Source organism: Bos indicus, chromosome 5, assembly GCF_029378745.1.
Source record: "Bos indicus isolate NIAB-ARS_2022 breed Sahiwal x Tharparkar chromosome 5, NIAB-ARS_B.indTharparkar_mat_pri_1.0, whole genome shotgun sequence".
Classification (NCBI taxonomy): Eukaryota; Metazoa; Chordata; class Mammalia; order Artiodactyla; family Bovidae; genus Bos; species Bos indicus.
Genome location: NC_091764.1, coordinates 24,874,002 through 24,892,682, shown reverse-complemented (window position 1 = coordinate 24,892,682; position 18,681 = coordinate 24,874,002). Strand labels below are relative to the sequence as shown.

The following is an 18,681-nucleotide window of genomic DNA, read 5'->3' as shown; positions in this document are numbered from 1 at the left end:
TCTCCAGAGAGGTGAAATGTCCTGCCCCAGCAACACAAATAGTATTAACTGAAGAATCTATGATCATATAATCCTAAGGACATATGGGAATTGATGCCAACAGTTTGTTTTATATGTCTTTTTACTTAAAACTCTGACTTTCCAATACTCCTTTTTGTCATGTTCTGATTTTTCTTTTCCTTGCAAGATATTTCTGCTTTAGTTATCAAAGTGCCCCTGTCTATGCATTTAGATTTTTTAGAAGTTGGACTTCAGGTCTTAGGTTAGCATCAATTCAGATGTGTGAATTAGCTGGATCCTCATCTTTGGATAAACAAACTCAATGATTTAATCCTCCCAACAACCCTATGAGGGAAGTACTTTTATTTCCATTTTAGAAATGACAGGGGCACAGAAAGAAAGAGTGAGACTATTTGAGACAACTCCTGACAACTTTGATTTATTGGGCAGAGAAAGGGAAGGATTCCTGCCCGGCTTGGTGTAAGTAGATTTGTGCCCACTTTGGCTTCTGGGGAAGGGAAGATTGAGAAATGCAGGGATGGAGTGCAGATAAGATGGTTTCTTTTGGAATTCTTCTAGAGAGAGGTAACTGGAAATCCCTGGATACAGCAGTCCTGCCTCCTGTTCAAACAACCAGCCTGTTGTCATGCAGTGTTTTCTTCAGAACCTAATTTGGGTTTTTAGTGGTTATTTTTTTAGGCTCTCTCTTCCTTCATTGTAGTAAAATTTCCAAGTAAATTCTTGATAATGTTTTTTTAAGCTCAACTCAAAATAGGATCCAAGAAAATGTCTATTGTGTAATGAAATGCTTAAGATCAGATTTTTTTTTTTAAGTAGTAAAATAAAGTGACTTAATTTAAGAAGAGAAACTTGTAAATTCTGCCTTTATTTTGGCCACTTAAGACCAGTGGATCTGGCCAGATCTTTATGTCTGTGTGGTGCCCAAACCCTGTTTGGAGTTAGGACAAAGGGGGATCTTGAAGCAACAGTGAGGGAGTGGTTTTTTTTAAGTGCGCAGATGCTGCTGAAGAAACAACATTAATTTTTATTTTCTACCTCCTCATCAGTTCAGGGTAGAGACTATCTTTTTTATCCTAACTCTGCCTGCATAGATTCTGGAACATAACAGGGACTCAATAAACTGAAAGGGCTCAGAGAAATAAGCCGTGTTCCTTTTTATGAGGTTGAGAATTCCTATATGGTAGTGCCAGTGAACATTTGTTGGATGGATGGATCGATAAATTGCTTTTAAGAGTAAAAACAAGTCTTCCGGTTATCCAGAAACAAACCTGTGGGAAAGGACTGAAATGCTTCCCTTTCCTCATCTTGCCTCGGTCGTAGGATTTGCTGACTAGTTTTTCTCTGCTCTGCTTCCTGCTCTTTCCATTTCCCTTTTTATGATTCAGGCCAGATCTTTCTAAAGTCATGCCAAGTTATGGCAGTATCTTCCTACTGGTCATGGTGTTCTTATCAGGCCCCCTTCCAAGAAGACCTTGGGAAAAAACACACTCCTCCTGTGTCTCCCGTTGGCTCTCACACCACCACACTCAACACTACTAACACCAGATATATGGGCTTTTTTTCCCTATACCAAGCGATTCTCTTCAGCACCAGCTTGGTGTCCTGTAATTCAGGGGTCCCCAACCTCTGGCATCTAACACTTGATAATCTGAGGTGGAGCTGATGTAATAATAATAGAAGTGAAGTGCACAATAAATTTAATGCACTTGAATCATCCCGAAACCATCCCCCCACCCCTGGTCCATGGGAAAATTATCTTCCACAAAATCGGTTCCTGGTGCCAAAAAGGTTGAAGACTGCTGCTGTTATTTAATTCAGTTCTGACACTATCTGCCTAGAGATAGTGGGCTCTGATCCTTCCAAACTTCAGGTGCCATTCACAAGTCTTGGGCTGCAACCTCTATTTCTGACTGATGGACTGTAAATCTGGGTTCCCATGACTTTCTCCTTAGGTTTGAAAATTTGCTAGAATGGCTCACAGAGTTCAGGGGAACACCTGTTTACATTTACTGGTTTATTGTAGAATGGTATGATAAAGCATAAAAACGAGCTTCATATGGAAGAGATACTCAGGGCTAAGTATGTGGGTTGGAACTCCCATGCCCTCTCTGGGTACTCCAGCTCCCTGGAACCCCACCAAATCCTGTCCTCTGGTATTTTTATGGAGGCTTCATCACGGAGGCATGGCCCATCATTAACTCCACTTCTAGTCCCTCTCCCCTTCCTGGAGGATGGAGAGTGGTGCTGAAAGTTTCAGTCATGGTTTGATCTTTCTGGTGACCCATCCCCATTTAGGAGCCCACTAAGAGTCACCTTGTTACAACAAAAGATACTTGTTGTCACCTAGGAAATCCCAAGGCAGCTTTGGGGGCAGGGGGAGGGGGTGGTGTGTGTGCGCACGCGCATGCTTGTGTGTGCAAGCACTAAGTCACTTCAGTCATGTCCAGCTCTTTGTGACCCTATGGACTGTAGCCTGCCAGGCTCCTCTGTCCATGGAATTCTCCAGGCAAGAATGTGAGTAGGTTGCCTTGCCCTCCTCCAGGGGATCTTCCAGACCCAGGGATCGAACCCATGTTTCTTATGTCTCCTGCATTGACAGGGAGTTCTTTACCACTAGCATGTCCTGGCAAGCCCATTTTTGTCAGAACTAAAGTCAAAGAACAGAAAGAAAGGGAAATTGCTCAGGTGTGTCTGACTGTCTGTGACCCCATAGACTGTAGCCTGCCAGGCTCTTCTGTCCATGGGATTTCCCAGGCAAGAATACTGGCGTGGGTTGCCATTTCCTTCTCCAGTGGATCATCCCGCCCAGGAATCAAACCCAAGTCTCCCACATTGGAGGCAGACTCTTTACCATCTGAGCCACCAGGGAATCCAGATATTAGGACAAAAGATGCTCCTGCTGCTTCTGTCATTTAGAAGATTGTAAAGATTTGGGGAACCTTGGGCCAGGAACTGGGAGCAGAGACTCTGCAGTTGGCCTCCGGTATCTGCAGACTCACAACCCACACACAGGGAGGGCTGACTGTACTGTACCATCTTATATAAGCGAATTGAGCATCCAGATTTTGGTATCTGAGCAGAGTGCTGGAACTAAATCTCCCACAGATAACAAGGGATAGCTGTATATATTTTCTGTCATTTCGCAGACATACTTTTATTTTGCTTTTCAGGAAAGTTGAAAACTTACTTATCCTACCACAATGAGGGATACATGTCATTACACATTTATCCAAAGTCAAGAATGAACTGTAATGGAAACTGTGGATTTGAGGCAGTTATGGTGTATCAGTGTAGGTTCCTCCATTGTACCATATGCACCACTCTGATGGGGTGTGTTGATGATGGGGGAGACTATGCATGTGTGAGCGCGGGGGATATGTAGGAAGTCTTCATATCTTCTCCTCAGATTAGCGGTAAATGTAAAACTGCTCTAAAAAGTTAAATCTTACTTTAGAAAAAAAAATTATTGGTCCAGAGTATAAAGACCACAACTATTAAACATGCTCTTTGTAACTGAAGAATTGTGCAAGCCTTACTTTCCTTTGCTCTAGCTGCATTCATTATCTGACTCTCTCCTCAAACCTGACTGTCAAGGGCAGATTTTCTCCTCCATTCATCGACCACTTTCTCATTCAAGCAGTATTCACATGGCTGGCACTGAGCTGGGCACCTGTATGTACAACACAGTGGTGGTCCCTGCCCTTATGGAGCTTACAGTCCTGTTCTTTGGGAACCACACCCAACCCCTCAGGTTCCCTCCCAGCTCTTCCTCTTCTTGCCTAGAATTTATATTGATCTGGTCATTTGTTTGAGTGAGAAGATCCTGAGGATTTATTTTTGTAAGCATCACCTTCTCTTTTTGGAAGGAACCTTTCCTGGCTGGCTCTGTGGGACAAGTGCGCTTCTGGGCTCCCCTTGTGGCTCACTGGTAAAGAATCTGCCTGCAATGCGGGAGACCTGGGTTTGATCCCTTGCTTGGGAAGATCCCCTGGAGGAAGGAAAGGCTACCCACTCCAGTATTCTGGCCTGGAGAATTCCATGGACTGTATAGTCCATGGGGTCACAAAGAATCGGACATGACTGAGTGACTTTCACTTTCTTTCACTTTTGTGTGTATGAAAAGTATGTTACATAATACCAAAAAAAAGTCCCTTTTCATCTTCTACCATTCAGGGATGACTATCATGTATCCTTTCAGGTTGTTTGTTTTTGCTGCTGTTGTTAGGATTTGGGGTTTTATTTGTGGGGGGGATGTCTCTATTTTGTTATATGCACTATAAAAGTTTCAGTAAAAAACCTTTTATTTGTGGAAAGTTACTACATTGGTGTTGAAACAAGGTGAATCATTGGGGATCCTAGTGAAGAAAATATAATGAAAAGTGTAATTTAAAAATTCCTCTGAAGTATTTTTTTCCATTTCTGTATGTGGCAGAGGAACCAATCCTTTGAACTTTGATTAAATTCAGATCAGGTAGTTTCTTTGATCTTGTTCAAGATATTTATGTTATATTATAAGTAACTTTAACAACATATTATATTACTTTTCGTGTAATCTTGGCCTTTAGTCCAGGATGGCATTAACTCCCTCTAGGTTTTAGAAATCCAGGATTTCCCATTTTGATAGAAAAATGGGATATTGAAAACATCTGTTACATCTGCCGTAGTGTTCTGAAGCTATAAATTTGAGTTGTGAACAGGCTAATAAGCAGATATGACAAAAGATCAGAATCAGATTAATGCATGACTTTTAAAAATCCCCACTGAATATTGAAACTTTGCTTCTGAAAATTAAAACCTCTGCCTAGCAAGTGTTTGTTTGAAAACCATGGGCTAATTTTCTACATCTGAAATCATTCTAACATTTTCTCTAGAGCAAAACATGATGAAAGGCAGGGCTGTCCTGGACACCAGCCAAAGAATTTCGTCTCTAAGGAATCCAAAGCCCTTGATATAAGGCAGCTCCATCCTTGAGAAATGGGAGGGTCATAACATTCAAAATTCCTATTGTAATTAGCTCAGCTCTAGTTCTGTTGCAATTCAAAATACTTTATTTGCAACTGCAATTCGTTGATAACTGGGTTGGTGGGGACCAAATATGAATAAGAGGTTCTTTAAGTGGGCCTTGGCCTCAACGAAGCCATTTCTGTATATGTGAGATTCTCACTTGGTAAATTGGCAGCCTTAATGCTTGGAAAATGTTATCCAAGAAGAAAAGCAATCTCAATGAAGTAAAAATAATGGATGTTTACATTTGTTGGGAGATTTCCATCTGGGGTTGATTCCTCTAAGGGCCTTCTGGATATGCCAAGCCAACCTGTTCTGCTAAAAAGGAACTGAAGGGAGAGTCTGTCCATTATAAGACCTGCTCTAAAATTTTGCCCTACGATGAGCCTGGCATCAGGTTTGGTTTGTGAGTTCTTTGGGCATGCCCCTCTGGAACAGACTGATCAAAGTCTTAAGATAGGCCAGTGTTGCCTCAAGTGGCTATGTCCTGATGGGCTCCTGCCGAGTTCCAAGTCCAGCCTTCACTCTGCTCACCTTATTGGGTGCCCTGGTGAAGGACTGCATCAGCCCAGGAGAATTGGACTTTTTAATTTTTTTTTTAAACTTTTTGGCTGTGCCATGAGGCATGTGGGATCTTAGTTCCCTGAGCAGGGAGCAAACCATAGCTCCTGCATTAGGAAGCACTGGACTTTGGAGGAAGTCCTGAGAAATAAATGGTCTTTTTAATTCACAGAAAGGCATTGTCAGCTTTCTTAGAACATGAATTGGTGAGCCTGAGAGCCTGGAAAGGTCACTTTACTAACTTAGGGAGCTCTGGACCACATACTGAACTGAGAAGGGTTCCCAACTGAGTTCTCCATATTTGAGAAGCAGGAAAATTAGAGCAAAGACTGGAGCACTTTTTAATTAATCAGACCCTCCGAGCATCATCTCAGCTGCTTAATAAAATATGGAGCAAAAAGTGGTAACCCCTAAGTGAATGTCTTCAGTTCAGTTCAGTTACTCAGTCATGTCTGACTCTTTGCGACCCCATGAATCGCAGCACGCCAGGCCTCCCTGTCCATCACCAACTCCCGGAGTCTACTCAAACTCACGTCCATCGAGTCGGTGATGCCATCCAGCCATCTCATCCTCTGTTGTCCCCTTCTCCTCCTGCCCCCAATCCCTCCCAGCATCAGAGTCTTTTCCAATGAGTCAACTCTTTGCATGAGGTAACTTCTTTTATTCGTTTGTCCTAGAAATAAGTTAAGGCTTTTACTGTATAGACCCAGAATCTTTTCCTTTTCATTCCCCGCCCCCCACCCCCAATGTTCTGGTACAGCTTTCTTCGGCTCTCAGCCTTCTTCACAGTCCAACTCTCACATCCATACATGACCACAGGAAAAACCATAGCCTTGACTAGACGAACCTTTGTTGGCAAAGTAATGTCTCTGCTTTTGAATATGCTGTCTAGGTTGGTCACAACTTTCCTTCCAAGGAGTAAGCATCTTTTAATTTCATGGCTGCAGTCACCATCTGCAGTGATTTTGGAGCCCCCAAAAATAAAGTCTGACACGGTTTCCACTGTTTCCCCATCTATTTCCCATGAAGTGATGGGACCGGATGCCATGATCTTTGTTTTCTGAATGTTGAGCTTTAAGCCAACTTTTTCACTCTCCTCTTTCACTTTCATCAAGAGGCTTTTTAGTTCCTCTTCACTTTCTGCCATAAGGGTGGTGTCATCTGCATATCTGAGGTTATTGATATTTCTCCGGGACGTCTTGATTCCAGCTTGTGCTTCTTCGAGCCCAGCGTTTCTCATGATGTACTCTGCATATAAGGTCAGTTTTCATTCCAATCCCAAAGAAAGCCAGTGCCAAAGAATGCTCAAACTACTGCACAGTTGCACTCATCTCACACGCTAGTAAAGTAATGCTCAAAATTCTCCAAGCCAGGCTTCAGTAATACGTGAACCATGAACTTCCAGATGTTCAAGCTGGTTTTAGAAGAGGCAGAGGAACCAGAGATCAAATGGCCAACATCTGCTGGATCATCGGAAAAGCAAGAGAGTTCCAGAATAACATCTATTTCTGCTTTATTGACTATGCCAAAGCCTTTGACTGTGTGGATCACAATAAACTGTGGAAAATCCTGAAAGAGATGGGAATACCAGACCACCTGACCTGCCTCTTGAGAAACCTATATGCAGGTCAGGAAGCAACAATTAGAACTGGACATGGAATGTCATTTAGTCCATCATAAATTCAGGAAACATTTGCTGAATATGCAATTTTATTGCATATTCTATTAGATGCTGGTAATATAAGAGTAAATAATCAGGCTCCTGGTCCTCCTGCAATCCATAGTTTAGCATTTGTGTTTAAAGGGATACCTGACACCATAGAACCATGTTCTCAAATTTGAAACGCTCAACTTTGGAACTCTACCCTTTGTATATGCTCATTTCCTCTGTTCTTTGCCATCAACCGTTTCTGAGCAAAGCGTCCAGGAATCTGACTGGGTGCTGTTGAATTAAAAAGTCCCCGATTCTCACAGATGACTCTTCTTTAGGAAATGGTTACTATACCTCTGAATAGTTTTCTGCTTTAAGTTGCTTATTCATTGATGAGGCAATCAAGAAATGGTAAGGCTTACTAGGAGTTCATGTATTGAACACTTAGAGCTCTAACAAGATATGGTGTTTTTTAGGTTCTCATTCTTTTATGAGAACATGAAAGACTATGTCCTGATATATGAGGACAAAATTCACTTGCTTAATCCTTGAGGCTGCACATGCTAAATTAGTTTTGTGCTGCTACTGTTGGATGATGGTGATTATGGGGATTAATTAACCTTTATTAATCAAGGGTGCCACCTGGTGGCCAGAAAGTACATTTTGTGGTGCCCATGCAGACCTCACCAGCCTGTTTTTCTTTGACATAAATAACTTCAATAGCATTTGAGGCATTTTTATTACTGAAGTTTTGAAAAATTCTTTGCTTCGTTTGTTGAAAACAGGAAAGACATGGAATACTATAAATCTAACATGGCAAATTGAAATGACTCCTGTGTTCTCATTTTTTAAAATGATCGCCAGCGGGATCAGTTCAGTTCAGTTGCTCAGTCGTGTCCAACTCCACGGACTGCAACACACCAGGCTTCCCTGTCCATCACCAACACCTGGAGCTTGCTCAAATTCATGTCCATCGAGTCGGTGATGCCATCCAACCATCTCATCTTCTGTTGTCCCCTTCTCCTCCTGCCTTCAATCTTTCCCAGCATCAGGGTCTTTTCAAATGAGTCAGTTATTCGTATCAGGTGGCCAGCAGGATACTAGGACCTAAATGATATGTAGTGAACAATTCCACATGACCAATGCAGGCGTGTCTGTCTGGTCTCCCTTCCTGTGTTTCACCTGGCTTATGACAGTCACTGGGACAGCTGGTGATTTCATTGCTCCTTCCATCTGACTCAGAGGGTGATCAGTCTCCTGCTCATTCTGTAGTTAAGGCATGGAGTGATTCTTAACTGAGGGGCTCATGGTTGGGTCTTCCTAGAAAAGGTAAAAGTTCTCAAAAGGAAGATGTACTGCAATGAGATAACCTGAAAATACAGATGAATACATTAGAAAGTTGAAATTCTAAAATTCACTTCTGGAAAGCTGAATTTTGAAAGGTGAATTTTAAGTTGTTTTTTTTTTTTAATTGGCAAGGAAAGTAAACCTAACCCCATTATCTTCTTGATTAATAGTATGATTTTGCAACAGCTTCATGGTGGGGTTTTTGCCCAGCCAATTTGTGTCTTTCCACTTTGTTCCTAAAAGTTTAGGTTGGCGAGCAGTAGCTGAACTTGAGTACAAGGGAAGAAAATGCAACTCAGAAACTTATCAGGCTCAGCATAGTGATTCTGAGGTCAGGATTTCCTAATACGGACAACCTCCAGTGACCGCTTTTGGTTTAGAGAAATGTCTCAGTTTGCATAGATATGTTTCTGTATTAAAGAATAAGAATCAAAGACAAAATAGGAACTTGCTGTGAATCTGATGCTTAGGTAAATCTGCTTTCGTTCATGTGCTCTTCTGCTCCCCCAGGCTTAAAGGAACATCCCTTTTGACTAATGATGTAGCCTAAAAAGAGTACGTTTTTCTTCCTAACCCTGTCACTCTCATGGAAACATTAAATATTTGAATTCACAAAAGATGACTTATACAGGGAATGCATTCTGATGGGGTCAGAGTGAGATTAAATTCATTTTTCATCCCTGGGTGAGGCTAAGTACAGTGTACGGTCAATATATTTTGTTAGTTTTGGAGACTTTCTTATTTGATTGGAAGAATGCTCTCCAATGTGTGTTCGGATTAGTTTGGGATCTAAATTGCTTGTGATGGCCTCTGGTGAGATAGAACTTCTGCTGTGGCTCACAGAAGCTTAGTGCTGTCTCCCACAGTATCTCACGGTGACTCACTGCCAGGGCTGGGTAGTTACAGTGTGCATGTCTAGACTCACAGGTTCTTAGATCAGTGTCTCAAAGACGTATAGTTTCAACAGCTGGGTGTGTATGTTTATGTCATCTATTAAGTTTGAAAAGCTGGCACCAATATCCAAGTTTCTCTTTGTGCCTTTTTGAGCATGACTTCATAAATCCATGGGATGAAATTGTATTTGTTCCATAATATTGCTAAGTGGAGATTGCATGGTACTAACTCACTTCAGTCGTGTCTGACTCTTTGCAACCCCATGGACTGTAGCCTGCCAGGCTCCTCTGTTCATGGGATTCTCCAGGCTAGTGGAGTGGGTTACCATGCCCTCCTCCAGGAGATCTTCTTGACCCAGGGATCGAAACTGCATCTCTTAGGTCTCCTACATTGGCAGGCGTGTTCGTTACCACTAGCGCCACCTGGGGAGCGCAAGTGGTGTGATGGTCTCTGGAACGATAGAACCTGTGCTGTGGCTCAGAGAGGCTTAATGTCATCTGCGGTATCTCCTAGTGGAGACTGGATCTGATAAAATGCATTCAGTCTTTTAATATGCCTTTCCTCTTTCCATTTCTAAGCTCCCACAGGAATTAGGATTGATTTTAGCTTTTACTGCCTTTTACCCACTAAGACAAAATCCTATATGAAAAAAATCTTAAAAAAAAAAAATCATTAAGTATTTCTTGTCCCTTGTATGCCACGTCTCTGGCTAAGTGGTATGAGAGAAAGATGGTATCAGATGTGGGCAGGCCCTGCCCACAAGGAGCCTTGAATCTAATGAAAAAAAAAATGATAGAAGGCATACAGTGAGTAACTGCTGTGTTATATTATTCAAAGGGAAAGAATATTTCTTTCAAATGGAAAGTTTGGTAGGGGAGGAGGAATTTGAGATGAGCCTTGATGAATTATGAGTAGAATTTTTATATGCAGAGACAAGAAAGGATTCAGAAGAAGGGTGCATTAAAGACAAAAAGTATAGAGCCAGGGAACACATAGGAAGTGTTTAATAAATTGTGTAGAATCAAATTTTAATAAGAACAAAGGGCTGGTGTAAGGCAGTAGCAAGAAAGAAAATCAGAACAGTCAACAGGGACCATGTAGTGGGGTCTTGAAATTACAGGAAATGGGATTTGTTTTAATTTGGTAGTTAAGTCGTTCAGCATTTCTCAACTGGAAGTGTCACTTTGAAATCCAGCAATATTCCTTGGTGTTAAAGACTTATTAAATATAACCTATTGCCTTAATTTATTTTGTGTTGCAAGAGCTGCTGTGTACCATGTCGCTCATTTACAGACCATCTGGACCAGGGTTTCTTTACTGCAGCCCTGTTGACAACGCCCTAATGTTGACATTAGGACGATCCTGCGCATTTGGCAGATGTTAAGCAGCATCTCTGGCCTCTAACCCCTCAATGCCAGTGGTGTCCCCGTTCACCCAGTTGTGATCATCAGAAATATCTTCAGTCGTTTTCAAATGTCTTGGGAGGTGGGTGTGGGGCAAAGTTGCCCCCGTTTGAGAACCACTGGTCTAGACACACATATTGCATTTTTTGGGTATGTATTCTGGGCATTATTAGACTCTTAAGATTGATGAATCTGAGTCCCTTAGGCATTCAATTTATTAATGCTTGGATTTTGGAAGTAGACGTACATCTGATCTTGGGATTAAGGTATTTACTGTGTGTTGGAGTAAAAGTGTTGAGCTGGTCATCTGGAGACCTGGATTCTGATCCTGGCTCTGCCACAAAGAGGTGGGATTACTTGGGTGAGACGTGTCCTCAGTAGCCTGGTTACTCATCTCTAAAATCACCAGTGCAACCTGTAGGCTCTTTCTTAGCTCTGATTCTGTGTCCTGATTTCAAATTGACCCCAGGGCTTTATTCTTCCATTTTTAGAAAGTTAGCACAACCAGAATGAATGTGTATACTAACCAATAAGGCTGACTTATTGGTCTGACTAATAAGGCTGACTAATTTTTTTTTCCTTAGTGCTTTATTGTACTAAGTACTATATATGTATTTTTTTCACCTTTTCTAGATTATTTGAAAAATCTCTTAGAAGACTCTGGAGATTACAGAGACACTCAAGGTAAATGATTTCTGTGGTCTTATGTGTTAGAAGTTTTTATGTTACATTCATTTGGACCTAGAAAGTAAAAATGTAACAAAACCCATATACAAAACTGTGTTTTATTCATAACAAGCCTTTTTAAACTCTGTTTTGGGCAGATGAAGATAGAACTAGATAAAGTGTTAGTGGCCTGGAAGCAGGTGAAATTATAGGGACCAAAGATGCCCATGGTCAGGCAGCCATGGGAGCCAGCCTCCTGAGAGGGTGGTCCCAGCATAGTGTGTGATCAGGAAGCGTCGTCCTCCTGGGCTCAGTCTGTCTGTGCCAGGGTGCGTTCACCTTCAGTAAATGTCCACCAGCTTTCGAAGGCAGAGATTGAACCAGTTGATCTGCAGCATCCTTTCAGGCTTTAAAATCATGAGTCCCTGAAGTGACCAAACAATACAAATTAGAGGTAAGGTCTAAAATAATCTATTATTCTGGGACTGTTTAAAGATGGGCATTAGGTTTGCCATCCTTCCACTCCTTACCCCAATAGTACTTATCGGAAATAGTCTAGTACAGTACAAGGGATTCACTGATATTCATGGGATAATCCACTGTGTGTGTGTGTGTGTGTGTGTACGCGCGCGTGCGCGCGCATGTGCATGCAAGTATGTCTGTCTCTCTCCCTCTTTCTCTCTGTTTCACACACACACACAAGGATTTAATTCCATTTGGGATAGTAGTGTTTTTTTCTGTTTACTCCCAAACTACCTCTTTTGAATGTCATAGGTATATCCCTGGTTCCAATCTACAGAAACACCCTAGACAAATCCATCTCCACTACGTTCATCTTATGAATTTTGATCACATTCTTGTGCATCCTCCTTTACATTATCAGATTACAAAGCTGAAAGGTCTTTAACCCATTTTGTAGAGATTCTTATTCATTCTATTAATCATTTTACTTCTTTTTCTCTAACATCTTCTTTCACAAGGGTTGTGCTTTAAAGGGTGCTTTTTTAAAGGAAAAGATTGGAGTGGGGGATAGAACATGCTTCTTGTCTTTGGTGAACATAGTTTAGTTGAAGAAGGACGTCTGTGATACCCTTCAGGTAAAGAACAAAGCAGATAGCTTTAAAGTAAGAATGCGCTGAGCAGCATAGAATCATTTGAAAGAGGGAACAAAGCATGAGAATTGAAGAGGCAGAGTTCTACTTAGAGGAAAGCGGAACCAGAGATGAATTGACTGGAGATGGTGGACGAGAGGAAGAATGGACATCACGAAGATAAATATCTTAGACAGAGTTTAACAGAGCAGGCCTCAAGAAAACATCTGTCCCAGGGCTTCTGCCTTCAAAGAAAGTGCATTGTTAGCTCCGTTTTGCCAGTAAAACAGAGGCAGGGCAGAGATTAAGGAGCTTATTTAAAGGAAATTACACAGTTCAGCAAAGACATGGCTTAGAATAGGCAGTGAATGGTGACATGTACTGTATGGCCAGAGGCAGTGCAGTGCAGTGATGAGACTGCCCAAGGGCGAGAGAAAATGAGACTGTTGGTAATATAGCTTTGGAAGGTGAGCAGAAAAGTTAAAGGAAGCGTCACAGGGGCCTTGTAAAGGGATGACATGGGAAAAGTAGGGTTGCAGAATGGGTGGGAGAAGTCAGAGCCTGGAGGCCAGGTGACCAAATAGCAGCAACTTTAGTACTTCATCCATTCATTAAATCTTCAAGCCTTTGTCCCTGTCCACTGGGAGGTCAAGCAGGTCAGAAAGCAGGGAATGTGTCCAGGCTCACCTCTTGATATCTTCCACGATAAGTGCCAACTGCAGTACATTCCGATAGGTGGTTGGAATCTGTACAAGAAGATACTGCTTTCCTTGGATAAAGGTGATGATAACACATTTATTTTTGGTTGCACTGGGTCGTCGTTGCTGTGAGTGGGTTTTCTCTAGTTGCAATGAGCAGAGCTCCTCTTCGTTGCGGTGAGCAGGCCGCTCATCGTGGTGGCTGCTCTTGTAGCAGAGCACAGGCTCTAGGTGCGCAGGCCTCAGTAGCTGCAATACATGGGCTCAGTAGTGGTGGCACACAGGCTTAGTTGCTTTGAGGCATGTGGAATCTTCCCAGATAGGGATCGAACCCACGTTCCCTGCATTAGCAGGTGGATTCTTATCCACTGTACTGCCAGGAAAGTCCAATAATATATTTAAAGGCTACAGAAACCTCCAGGGTCGATACCAGAAAGAGTATCCCTTGGAAGGTATAGTTAGTCCCTCAGTCATGTCTAACTCTTTGCGACCCTGTGGACTGTAGCCCAGCAGCCTCCTCTGTCCATGGAACTCTCCAGGCAAGAATACTGGAGTGTGTAGCCATTTCCGTCTCCAGGGGATCTTTCCAATCCATGGATCAAACCTGGATCTCCTTCATTACCAGCAGATTCTTACCATCTGAGCCATCGGGGAATCCCAGTAGGTATAGTAGCTGGTCCAAAAAAAACCTCAAACCCTTTCCAGAAATTGATTAAAAAATATATATATCTATTCCTTTCATTGATAATTACTGTCACTGCCACACCAGGCTCAGGAGAGTATGCTTCCCTCTTTAACACTCTACCAGTTTCTCTCTGTGAAAGTGCTGCTGTCATTTGGGATAGCTTTCTTTGTGGGGATTGCTAATTAGCACTGCAGGATATTTAACATCCCTGGCTCCTTCCCACTAAAGGCCAGTGGGCCTTCCCATCATTGTGACAAACAAAAGTTCTTACACATATTCAGGCATTCCCTAGGGGAATACTGCTGAGAACAGCCATGGCCCAAAACGAGACAAGGGACACTTTTTCCTTTATATGTATAATGAAGATGGTAAGACAGACGTTCAGAAACATTTGATAAAGGCAAGAAGTTAATAAAAAGAATAAAACACAGGTGAGGCTCAGTAACCCAACTCACAAAATAATGTGTGTAATTTCCTAAGATACAGTATGCTTCCACGAGGCTTTTTTCCCTTTTGGGGTCAGACTAAGAGAAGACAGCTAAGCCCTGACCTTCTTAAATTCAAGGTTCTCATAATTCTGGTTTCCTATCCCAGGATCCTTGTCTGTCAAGGCAGTTTATCCTGGAATGGTCCTCAGCTTCCAGTTAAATCCTATTCGTATCCTTGTAGTCTCCAAGAGCACAAATCTCAGCGCAAAACAATCCTGACTTCCTACTGTTGATATGCATGGTCTATAATGTGTCTTTTTTGTTTTTGGCCAGACTGCATGGTTATTGGGTCTTGGCTCCCTGATCAGAGGTTGAACCCATACTCCCTGCGATGGAAGTCCTAACCATTGGACTGCCAGGGAATTCCCTCTAATGTGTCTTCAGAGTCTGTCTTTGGCTCATTTCTTTTCCTAAGTACTGTTTTTGCCTGTTTGTCCTTGGTTTTGCTCTCCTCGAACTTCACCATGTGTATTTCTGCCCACGCACAGTTAACTGAGCTCCTCCACTAGCCGTCTTGTTACCTGGAGTTGCTTGATGTTGCATTTCATTGGTAATGATAGTGATCAAATGCCCCTTCTGTTCCTACGTATTTTAGATGCCCTTGCTGTTGTTATAGAGGTAGCCAACCACGCCAATGACACCATGAAGCAAGGAGTAAGTATCTTCATTTCAGTGGCTGTTGTACTGTTGTACCTGGGAGCTTATGCCTTCATATGCTCTGCATTCTCTTTCTATAGGACAACTTCCAGAAACTTATGCAAATTCAGTACAGCTTAAATGGACACCATGAAATAGTTCAGCCTGGACGGGTAAGTGTTTTAGATTGCCCTTTACAAGCTTAATACAATGGATTTAGTCACCATTTGTAGCTATTTTCATTTGAGTTATGAAAATAGGTTTTTTGTTATTGTTAGTCTTCAGTGACCCAATCTGGATTAACTGCATTCATTCTATCCTTTAAAAACATGCATGATTTAAGTCACTGTAACAAGAAGTCCAATTCAATTAGGAGAATGGCAATGGACCCCACAGAGTATCTGATTAAATAGGATCATTTTATTGTGTAATATAGCTGACCTCACACAGCTTTAAAGACAATTTCATTTCAAATCTTTAATGTAAGAGTGAATTTTGAGAGGAGGGGAAAATTATTGATGTTTTGATGCTCTTCTTGGAGCACAAAAGTGGCTGAGGGAATGAATTCAGGAAATTTACAAAGTGCAATTGTCAGGATGTTGGCTCAGCCTGGGGATAAAGTACACACTCAGTCAGTTACATTTTAGACCACATGGTACCCCTGGGGTCAGTATTGGCTTTATAGAATTCTGCTGGCTTATCCAATTCCTAAATGACTGTAAGGGTTTTAAAAGAAACCATGGCTGTAAAAAGCCACAAGGAAACTATGCTACCCAGCCTTCACACAAAACATCTGGGTAAAGAAGGTTGAAAAGGAAATTACGTGTATACATATATTGTAGTTGTGATGGTATTAAATGGGTGTTCATTTGGATGAATCAGGTTTTTCTCAAAGAAGGAATTCTGATGAAGCTATCTCGGAAAGTCATGCAGCCCCGAATGTTTTTCCTGGTAAGTGGCTATGTGTGTTGCTGTTGAACCCAAGGCAGGGGTAATTGCTTAGTGAAAGGAGACCTTTGTTCAGGCCAGATAAGCTTGGCATGTTCAAATAGCAGTTTTAGTGGGATCTTTGACTGTCTGGAGTGCTTATTTGCATGTCAAGTATAGGAAACAAAGTCTTGTATGGTGCATAACTAGAAATTTACTTCCTTCTTGAATCTAGTTTGTTTCATGTCTGATTTGGAAAAATTGATTCTGTCGGTGTTTTGTTTTGGCAGATTATAGTTCCTTAGTGGGATTTAGAATTCAGAAAATGTCAAATTTCTTATAGAACTTGGAAAGACAGCGCATTTTCCAGAAGTTGCCTTCTAGTAATATTATAATAGAACATTCTAGGTGGTTCTGATTTTATAAGCAGAACCTAAGGATTTTATTGAGAGAGTTTGAAGCAAAGAGGTAATTTTGTTCCTTTATTCCTGTGTCTTACCAGTATCTTTGTAGATAAAATTTCTTGCTTTACTTTGTCCTATGAAATGTTTCTACTTTCAGTTTAATGATGCCCTGTTGTATACAACACCAGTGCAGTCTGGGATGTACAAACTGAACAACATGCTATCTTTGGCTGGAATGAAGGTCTGTGCGTCTGTTAGAAGATATATATTTTTTTTTTAACCCAGATGTATTTAGAGAAAAATCCCTACGATGATCATTTTCTCATAATCCTTCTCTCTTCTGTCTCCATGTGTTGCTGTTCGTGTGTTCACTTATTCATTTTTTCCCTCATATATTAATTTAGTTACAAGATATTTCCTGAGAACTGCTATAAACAAAACATGTTAATGACTTAGTGAAAAATACAAAGATGAATTGAAACAGGATTCTTTCGTCTCCACCTTTGCTCTAAACCCCCATGAGTTTAGCAACTAGTGGGGAAGCAAATACACTGCATGTCAACACCTATAAAATAGATGGTAATAAATAATCACTATAAAGGCACAAAATTTGTGGGAGCTCAGAAAATAAAGAACGTGTAGCTTTTTATGGGACATGGTGGAGGGATAGTTGGCAGTGAGTAAAGAGGGAGACATGAGGAAGTCTTTCTGGAGGAAGAGCCAAGAATCTTAACAGAGTGGGTCACATCTGGCCACACTGAGATGTGGGGAAAGGCATTCTTGGTAGAGGGAATAGTGTGAGCAAAGGCCTGAAGATGGGAAAGTTGGGCCTTTGAGTATGTGGGTGTTTACATTCATCTGGAGCATAGAGCAGATGAGGGAGAGCATTGGGCAGTTTTAACTGCACATCGGAGATAAGGTTTTCCATAGGAGATGTCTGCTCAGTTCGTTTTGCTTTCTTCCAGGTCAGAAAACCCACCCAAGAAGCATATCAAAATGAACTTAAGATCGAAAGTGTAGAACGTTCCTTCATCCTCTCAGCCAGGTACATTTTACAAATACGTATAAACATTTGCCAGTGTTACGGGCTCAGATACCTGCAACATTTTTCACATTAAGGTTAACAACTAGACTTATTTTCCCCCCTTCTTTTCTCTCCTAATACCATGCAGTTTACTTTTTCTTTTTTAAATTTATTAATTTATTTGACTGCGCCAGGTCTTAATTGCGGCATGTGGGATCTAGTTCCCTTACCAGGGGAACCAGATCCCAGCCTCTCAGCATTAGGAACGAGGAGTATTAGCCACTGGACCATCAAGGGGGTTCCCCATGCAGTTTACTCTTGATTTACCATGTAGGGAGAATGTCTGAGAGCTGATGCAGTAGTATGCTAGAAGCACAAATATTAAAATGTTCCTCTGAATGGAGTAATAATGCTAAAAAGTGCTTTGCCAATCATTATTTTTGAAGTGGGTATTTCAAATCCTTTTACAGTGATATGGAATGTTCTTAAAACATCTAGCACTTTATATTTTACAAGGAAGTTTTCGTATAACATTCCAAGGTCATAAAAAATCTATTGAGGTAGGTGTCATAAAAGTGAGGAAGACCAAGTTACAGAAAAATTGAATTGTTTTCTTAAGGCTGCATTGCTGGCAAAGTCAGGATATGAATAGAACTTTTTTTGGTTTTAAATCTGTTGTTACTATAATACCACTTTGCCTCCAATAGAAACCTACAGTGATTTGTGTGTACAGCAAAATATATGACCATAATGTAAATCAAGTGCTGAGGAAACCTGAAACTGTATGACTCATACAGGTACATTATTCAGGTTTGGCTAAGTGCCAGGAGTGGCTGTCTGGCAGGATTTGACTGGTGAAGGGAAAGACACCAATAGCTCTAGCTTACTCTACTGCCAGATCTGGATAACAAGTCTGGGTGGCTCTCAGACTTCACCTTTGATGTAATCAAAATAGCAGCAAACCCTTACATGGTGCTTACTTTGTACTCGGGACTGTCTTGAGTACTTTCTGTGTATTAATTCATTAAATCTTCACAATAAATTTTTAGGTGAGTTACTACTATTATACCCATTTTATGGTGAAAAAAGTCAACCAGCTATTAAGTAGCAGAGCCAGTGGAGCTGAAATTTGGATCTGACACTAAAATTCATTCTTTTAACTGTTCTAATATTGCCTGTGT

At 41.4% G+C, this 18,681-nt stretch overlaps 1 protein-coding gene across 3 annotated transcripts in view; it reads left to right on the top strand.

Moving 5' to 3' along the window:
* The window catches only part of FGD6 (FYVE, RhoGEF and PH domain containing 6), a 107,242-nt gene that overhangs the window by 70,256 nt on the left and 18,305 nt on the right, over positions 1-18,681 (top strand). For all 3 annotated transcript variants that reach the window (XM_070788967.1, XM_019960367.2, XM_019960366.2), the window contains exons 9-14: positions 11,515-11,565; positions 15,105-15,163; positions 15,247-15,318; positions 16,028-16,096; positions 16,634-16,717; positions 17,442-17,521. In XM_070788967.1, coding sequence (XP_070645068.1) covers positions 11,515-11,565; positions 15,105-15,163; positions 15,247-15,318; positions 16,028-16,096; positions 16,634-16,717; positions 17,442-17,521 — 415 coding nt within the window. The remainder of the gene's footprint in view (positions 1-11,514; positions 11,566-15,104; positions 15,164-15,246; positions 15,319-16,027; positions 16,097-16,633; positions 16,718-17,441; positions 17,522-18,681) is intronic.